This window comes from Apaloderma vittatum, unplaced genomic scaffold (assembly GCF_000703405.1).
Source record: "Apaloderma vittatum isolate BGI_N311 unplaced genomic scaffold, ASM70340v1 scaffold8209, whole genome shotgun sequence".
Lineage (NCBI taxonomy): Eukaryota > Metazoa > Chordata > Aves > Trogoniformes > Trogonidae > Apaloderma > Apaloderma vittatum.
In genome coordinates, this window is record NW_009735778.1 from 32,679 (window position 1) to 41,354 (window position 8,676).

The 8,676-nt window shown below is 46.0% G+C and overlaps 1 protein-coding gene across 1 annotated transcript in view; it reads left to right on the top strand.

The window, feature by feature from the left end:
* Nucleotides 1-430: 430 nt before the first annotated feature.
* The window catches only part of DOCK10 (dedicator of cytokinesis 10), a gene marked incomplete at its 3' end in the record, with an annotated part of 58,884 nt that continues 50,638 nt past the window's right edge, over nucleotides 431-8,676 (top strand). Inside the window, exon 1 of the mRNA XM_009876712.1 lies at nucleotides 431-744. Coding sequence (XP_009875014.1) covers nucleotides 643-744 — 102 coding nt within the window. The remainder of the gene's footprint in view (nucleotides 745-8,676) is intronic.

The window sequence follows — 8,676 nt, forward strand, 5'->3', positions numbered from 1 at the left end:
TTGATCGTGGCCTGCAGCACTAGGAATTTGCAGGGCGCTTCCTCTTGCTGATGTTTCACTGCGCTGCGAAAGGGGAACCGTCACCCTGGTCCAAAAGCAGAGGTGACCCCGGGCCCCGGCAGCACAGCCCCGTTGCCGCGTGTTCCGCTCCGTGCCTGAATTCTGCTTCTGAGGGGCCAGGAAGGACGTGGTTGGGCTGCAAATGCCTTTTTTTTTAGCTTGCAGACATATGTGCACACAAAGTAAGAGTGCAGCCATTTCGGCTTTTGAATCGGGGAGGGCGATGAGGAGAGAGGATATGATGGGTTCTGAGACAGACGTTCAGTTTGAAATTTTTTTTTCCCCCCCCTACAACTTCCTATTTTGATTTGCATTAGGGGCAGGGGTGTATTTATGGTTTCCCGAGACACTCTCGCCTTAATAGCAGAATATTACTCACGGGAAGGAATGAGTTATTGCTGGTTTTCTTCTCCTTTCTGTGGGGTTCCTGCGGATACAGCATGTCAGTTTTAGGCGTACTTCCCCCCTGAGCAGCACACGCAGCTTCCAGTTGTCGCACCGAAGCTGCCGAAGGAAAGAGGTTGAAGGAGCGCAAGTTTTTAAAGAGAGATTGGTTTACTCCCTTGAGTTCCTACGGATACAATGAGCTTTCGCGGGAGGTTCAAGAAGGAGCCCAGCGATCTGCGGAAGAAGAGAAGGACCTTTAGGCGAGTGAACCAGGAAGAAATTCAGAGATTAAGCTGCGTGAGTATGAACCCCCCCTTCCATCTCTTCCGCCAAACTGGTGAGAAATGGCAGGTCAAACACTCTTCAGCCTGCACGTAGAGAAGGATTTATTCGTTGGTTTGTACCTGGGATTGACTGAGCCTCTCCAGTCTGTGCCATGAGGCGCTGAAGGTTGCAGAAAGGTTTCTGAATGCTGAGGCTGAGGCACGGGGAGTTGGCGGGACTGATGCGCGTCGGGGAGGCTGTTCCACGGCATCGCGCTGCCCAGCAGGCGCGTACTGGTGGCAGTGCCGTGCGACGGCTTCTCTGGAGCCTGGGAACACGTACTTGGGAGTTCCATGAAAATCCATCACCCTGCTCCTGCAGCAGACTTAGTTTGTGGTGTTTCAGATCTCGCCATCTCCGGGCGATTTGTGCCTCCTGAGGCCGGGAGGAGGCTGTTCTGTGTGTCCAGTGTCACAAAGGAATCGGTGACCCTACGCCGAAGGAGGCTGTTCTCGTTAACTTGTTCTAAATAGGAAGGAAAACAGCTTCGTAGGAGTAACACTTGGTCACACGTTGATGAAGATGCTTCATCTAGGAGAGAGTTTGTGTTTTGCCCGTAGGTAGCTGCCGTTTTGGATAGGTATTTTGTATGGAAATGGATCTTTTTGATCAGGCTACGCTGGAGTTCACTTCCTGCTGCCCCCAGCTATTGGCACGCGATGGAAGATGCCAAGTTTAAGCTTTGTGGTCTCAAGAGTGAATGCCGGTGGTGCTGCTGAAAGCATCCAACTGTGGCAGGTCACGAGGCTTTGGTAGGAGCACTGCTACTTGGGTTACCCTCTTAAGTCCTGGTTAGGAAGGTTTTTTTTCTCATTATTATACAAATGCTGAGTGTATGTGAACAGTGCTCACCAGGAATGGTTGAAACCTTACAGGAGAGAATGGCTGGAAATCAAACAAAGCCCAGAAAATGACAGTGAATCAGCAGCCCTGCAAATAAAGAGGGTGTTTTGGCTGTGAGTCTGTTCAATGTAGTGGTGCCGAGGAACCTTTAAATGGTGATTTCTGAGAGCCACTGACGTGTATGGTATAGGAGCTTAAAGAGCTTGTAACTGTGTGCCCGTTGCCTTTGCTTGGACAGGGGGAATGGGCTTGGTTCTGGCTGCGCTTGCCGTGTGGCAGGGGAAGAGCTCAGGTCTGTCCTGGGTCCTTTTCTTTTTGGACATCAGACTAAGGTGGGCTCAGCGTGTCACGTTATTCTGCCGGCGTGTTTCTCCATAGTTCATTGAGCCCTTGGGGAACACGGGCACTCTTGGCTTTACTTTGTGGCTTGTGACCTGCGTCTTTCTGCACACCAGCTCATAACTGGAGCATGTTAAATTTCTGGCCTGCGGGCACTTCTTGCTATCAGCCAGGAGCCAGTCTCTCCTCCAGCGCTGCAGATTTCCCAAGTGGTGGAAGCTTCTGCTGCAACTGTAAAGGCTTTTGTGTACGACCACCTTATTCTTAATATGCTACATTTAGACCTGTGTTTTCTGTAGATGGACTTGTATTACTTGCTGGGAATTCTTTCCTTTTTTTTTTTTTTAATATATAACACAAATCATGATCTAGTTTTAATTGATTCGTAGATTGAGCTCAGTGGAGTTGACCAGATTTTTTTTTCCCCCTCTCATTTGTATTCTGTGTGTGTAAATGACTAGATAGCTAGATAATTGATTGGTAGGGTGGGTGATGTTAAGGAAATGATTGTAATTTTTAACGTCTTTGTAGAGAGCTGAGTTTATAGTGGTTGTGTGTAAGTGGTGGTAATTTTTACAAATAAAGCCTCTGTGGCAATACTTAGGCTTATTTACTCAGATGCGTAGCATGAAAAATACCCATAACTCATTAAGAGATAAGTAACTGTAGTGTAGGTAGAAAAAGATGTTCACTGAGTAACCTGAAGCAGAACAGCATGCGTGAGATTTGCCCTGTGGGACAGTGGCTTATTACTAAACTCTCTAGAGGTCAAGTGGTATTTTGGAAAAGCCTATTTAGAGGTAAAGCAAATGTTTTTGTCGGTTGTTTTTGCTTCAGGGGTCTTTTGAAGTGATCGAGGCCCTTTCAAGACAGCTGTTTGCTCAGGCTACAGGTCTAGGAGTTCATACATCTGAATTTTTCTCTTTAAGTGAAAACAGACAGTGTAGTTTGCTTCTGCGCTGCGTTGCAAATTCATCATCGGGCTTAAACCGGTGATCAAAGTCCTGAGTATCAAAGCACAATCTAATGAGCAGACATTAGAGTTTTCCCTTCGGTCCATTAAAAAAAAAAGTCTCCTGTGTGCTCTAAATAAAAAGAAACCTTTATTTTCAAATTAAAAAAAGACCTTTTTAAACACAATCATCTGCTATGCACGGTGTGGTGTGAAACACGCCCTGGTTTGGCAGCAGGTTGGTGGTGGAGGAGTGGTGAGCAAGGAGCGCCGGCCGTGGGTGGATCCCTCTGTCTCTTATTAATCCCTTTTCCACAGGCGAAGGGGACGGGTTTGGTCTGATGGTGTTGCGATAACTGTTTCTATTACTGCTGCAGAGATGCTGTAGGTGTCGGAGCTGGGTTTCCACCTTCACTATGAAGGTCGAGTGCCACATAAAGGGCAAAAATTGGGAGTATTTTTTTAATTAATGTAGATTTCCCTTGGACTACAGTGGCTCTCTATGTCTGTTGTTTATATATATCTCTGTGTATATTCACAGAGTCAGAAGTGCTGTTTATATAAACTTTATACTGGAAGCTTAAAAGCTTTGGTCAAATCCATAACGTGCAGGTGACAGGATGGATTTTTTAATGTTCTGGTGTGTGACCACGAGTCTGCCCGCCTGAGACCACGCTAAAAAAAATCAGACACGAAGCAGAGGATATTCCCAGAAGAGCTGGACCAGACTGGCTCCAGCATCATCCCCTCTTCCCAGTTCCCTCCCAGCCTGTCTGGTGGGGTGGCCGAGTGGCGATGAGCGGATCGCATCTTTGGCTTTTACTTGCTTGCCTCACGAAGAGCTTCAGCCTGGTGGCTTGAAAGGAGACCTTTTGTTGCCGTGACTGCGCTTTTCTTTTCTGGCTGAGGTCAGGTAAGGGGAGTGAAGTGGCTGAGTGGTGCCAGATTAGGAGTCTCTGGAAGTTAAACTTAAACCCCCCCCACCCCTTAAGATACTTTACAAGACTTCCTTGTTTTTCCCCTGAAGTGACCTATGGGCAAATATTTAGTCTAGACTTAAGAAGTACTCGTTATTTAGAAGCTGACTTTTGGAAAAGCCAATACATGAAACTTAACTTAAAAACTCAGCAGAGGTCTTGCTGTCAGTGGCACAGCAATGCTGATTTTAGTAATTTTCTGATCAAATTAAATTTGTTTATCTGCTTCCTAAAGAGGGTTTCCAGATCCTGCAGGATGAGTTGTTTTCTTGAATATTTTGCACACTCTGTTGGTAGTTTTATCTAACGTCTACCATCTACCATGTAGACCAACGCTCTTCTGTGGCTTCCACATTTTAACCATTTTAACTTTCAAAATTTATAATGAAAGCAACAGTAAGTTCTGACTCGAGAAAGAAAAGGGTAACGGGAGGAGCAGGTCGCTCCCAGGTGCCTGAGGACAGGTCTCTGTGTTTGTGTCATTGTAGCCCCAGTCGGTTGCTCGCGGCAGAGTTTTGGTGTCCGTGCGCCGCCGCTGCAGCTTGGCCCATTGGTTAAAACCAGAAGGATCCATGTTGGCTCGTCCAAATGTGTTTCCATTATTTATTTTTTTAAAATATTCAACAAGTTCTCTTGCAGTAGCTGTTAAAGCTGGAAAATAAGCAAAGCAGACCCTTATAAGATTCTGATCCACGAAACAATGGTAGTTTCCAGCATAGGCAATTAGAATTCATCCCCTCCCAGCTGTGTTTGTACAGAGTAAGTGTCATCCAGTCACGCAAATCCCTTATTGGTGTCAGTCAGAATTTTCTTTGAATAAAGAGGCTTTAATGAAAGAAAATGACTTTTCACTTTCTTTATTCCCAGCAAGACCTTCCCTGCTTTTGCACCGCTTAAGCTGATGGCTACCGTGGCGTTTTGGAAACTAATTACTAAATCACAAGGAATTTGGCAAGGTAGAATCTTTTTGTAGCTCTTTGCAGTTTTTCTCGGTAGCAGAATCTTGTGGGAACTGGCAATCCCCTTAATGAAATTTATTGGCACATCGGCTTCGCCAGCGACCCCGAGGAGAGCGTACGGGTTGTGCCGCGCAGCCCCGCGAGACTGCCTGGCTTCCTTCCAAGTGCAGTTCCCCAAGGTTTGCTGAAAGACGTGACAAATGAAACCTTTTGGACGCCAGGAGCGAATGTGTTTTAGGGAGAAAATTTCCTTTGTGCTGCTCATTTTAATAAATTTGTTGATGGCATATTGAGCCAAATGTAGTTTTTGCAATGTGGCCAGAGAGTTGACTGTAAATAGATGCATGCCAGGAGAAGCAATCATAAAAATAGCAAGATCTACAATAAAAGGGGCTTTTGGTGACTCCATAAAAAACTCCTAAACTCCTTGAACTCTGAGGCAGCCGTGGCTCCGGGCCATGTGTTAGTTAAAGGGTTAAATTCAGCCTTTACACTACACTTACTCCAAAAGCCACGAAGTCTCGGCTGTTCTTTAGTGTCGGCTCGGACAGGCTTGGCAAAGAAATTACTTAATTTAAATTGGCCCACCCTGGTGGAATAAAATTAACTGCCTACATTAACTGTATTGAAAAACCCTGAAGTCGTGTGTTATGCCAGCGACAATATTTAACCAGGGGAAGGAAAGGAAGAACAGGAAGTGTGAGAAGCACTTCACCTCGACATCATCCCAGACAGTGATTTAATTTGCTGTTGCGAGTTTTAGTAGGAGCAGGCTTGGTTAATGGTCTTGTTGAGAAGTCTAGAAAAATTGAAGGAAGTTGATGCTGTTATTGCAGTAAGTGGCCCTTGCTCTTGTAAATCTGCCCATTTCAGTATTTCAGGTGTATGCTAGAATGAAATGTAGTTGTAGATAAGCCATAGCTTGGATGAAATATAAAATCAAGAGACCTGCTTGATTTGACCAGTTTGGCCATCACGATCCTTTTGAGTCTTTTTGTGAACGTGCAGCAGATCTTCCTGTCACAAGGATATTTTAGTCTAGGTAACTGAAGCTTAAATTCTTTCAGTGTATCGATTTCTTTAATCTTCCTCCTCCTGGTGTGCGGAAGAGAAGAAATTGATTTGAACATCTGTGTTGTATTCAGTACGCTCGGATGCTCAGAATTTGGTGTCTGGGAATAATACCTCGTTAAAGCATTAGAAAATCATATGAAACATTTTGGTCTAGTTTGTTTCTAGAATGGGGAAGTGCTTGGGCTGGCTGTCCAGAGCCGACTGGTCTCAGTTGCATCATTTCCTCCTTTAGTGAGTGTTCACAGAAATATGACTTGGGGAGGATGCTATATAAGTCATTTGGTCCTATAATTGTGAAGGGAAAATAGGCACTAACATCGATGTGCAGTGGCTGGAGGCAAGCCAGGCACCGTGTCCGTTTCGGTAAAGCCGTTAACATTCGGTCATTATTCTGGGGAGAAAGAACGCTTTTGTACCTGGACCAGAAGGTGATGGGGATGAAGCCTTAGATGTCGCTGGTGGAGCCTGGGCTGTTTCCCCCGTGTGAAGTCAAGCAGTGAAGATCCCTCTGCGGTGTTTGACTCATTCAGGATCTCTTTGCTATTCAGAAAGAGTTTGGAAGAGTTGGCTCAGGAGCACGTACGCTCCACGACGCTGCCCGGGTGGGCAGCCGCGCAGCTGCAGTGGCTCTTGCAGCAGGGGAGCGAGTGCCTTTTTACTAGCTGGCTTCACAACCATCTCAGCACGACTAAATGTAATCCCGTACTCACTCGAGAGGGAGAGAATATAAAAAGCATTACGAAAATCCGAGGCAGCGTAATTCGATCTTGGCACAGATTGCTGGGCTGGGCTGTTTCCAGAAAAGACCAGGCGAGTTAAATTGAGAAGAGGCAGCGCTATGGTTATTAAAATAGCTTTAAATCAGCCCTGCTCATTAACAAATCTCTGCTAGAGCTCGCGGGGAGCAATTGGCTAATGCCAATCTAGCTGTAAAGCAGACAGGGAAGAAAGAGTGGCCTTTGTCGTGGCGTCAAAAGATAAACACCACCAGAAGCAGTGAGGTGCTTCACCGAAGAGTTTTGCAGTAATTCTGCCAACGTCACACCCAGTTACGTTTAGTTCCACTTCAGAGGTGCAAACTTTCTGGTGAGATTTCTCTCCTGACATCTGTTCAGATGTTTCCACCGGGTCACACACTCCGCGGCACCGAGAGAATCAGCGCGGTGGGAACGGTGACGTTCATACGCTCACTTGTGTTTCTCAGCCTCAGGGTTTTCTCAGCTGGCATTCTCATCTTGTGTAAATGACCTTGCAGCTGTCAAGGAGGAATTTTTCCCCCCAACCAGAGTGTTTCAGGCTTTCTGCCTGTCTGAAGAGAAAAGAGAAGCCAAGGAGACACGGCTTCCCCTGCCTCCACCTGCATCTGAACGTCCTGCAACGTTAATTCTGGAGGAGATGGAGCTGTGCTCAGCCCAACGTTAATTCTGGAGGAGATGGAGCTGTGCTCAGCCCATCCTTGCAGGGGTTTCCAAGGCGGGGGAAGGAAAACCTCTCTGTTCTGCCAGCTGGGGTAAAAAGGGTGCTTTCCCTTGGTGTGGAGATCCTGCAGATGCCGTGTGTTTTTATGGGATTCTCCCATATCTCAGGAGAAATCTCAGGATTTGTGGGATTCCCCAGCTCTTCCTTAGTCTGTGACTTTAAGCAGAAGGTGTCTAAGTCATTTACTTACTTTATGATTTTTTTCAGAGATTTTGAAAGCTAATGTTAACGACATTTCCGAGGAGCATCAGACCTAGTATTGTGTTGACACGTCTCTGATTTTGAGGAGCGGGTATTTACGGTTTCGGTGGCACGTCTGACTTGCTCAGAGTCGAGATCACTGCAAAACCATTAGCCTGATGGGGTCTGCTTGAGGAAGGAAGGGTCTCGGAGTAGTCAATGGCACAAACTTTCAGCAGAAAACGTGCACGTTTCAGTGAAACTGCTACACAGGAAAAATGCCTGCAGGAAACTCTTGTACCTCACGAATGTCAGTGCGTGTGTTTTTTTTCACTTTTACTTTGAGTTTTCATGTAAGTGGTTGCTATGAGGCTTCCTGCTGAAAAAGTAGTTGCACTACTACAAGGTTGCTTTCTGCTAAGCTTCGTTCACACCTGGGCATGGTTCCCAAAATGAGCGGAGTTGGTGGTTAAGGATGCACCACATTTGGGTAGGTCAGGTAGTGCTTCTCTTTTGGAAAGAGCGTTTGAAAAAGTTCTGTTTGTTACTGTGAGGTGTTGGTCTTGTCTTTTTTGTTGATTTTTTTTTTTTTTAACAATTCTCCAGTGTCTCAGCATCAGTAGGGAGTGTTTTTGCCTGCAAATGCTAAATACCAGTGGTTTTTTTCAAGTTTGTTAACTGGCAAATGGGACTAAGAGTCAATAGACCGAGAAGAGTTGGTAAACTTGAATTGTTGAAGGAACAGCTCTGGCTTTTTAAGTTGCATCTCCATCCTTAGACGTTTTCAAGACTTACCTGGACAAGTTCCCGAGCAGCCTGATCCAGCTCGCTCTGCCTCGAGCAGGTGACTTGCCAAGGGCCTGACTTATTCTGCAATTCCATCCGAAGTGGGTCAGCAACTGAGTAACTTTCTAGGGACATGTATCCTGGGGATATCATCTATTTTGCGTGGCTGTGTTACTGATACTTAATTAAACTTTGCATAGATGCGTGTGATGCCAGAGGACGTCTTGGGCTTAATGTAGAAGGGAAACGGCGTTTGCGAGGGAGGGGGAGAAATCTTGAGGAAAACCGGGAGCTCTCTAGAACAAAGTCAAGATAG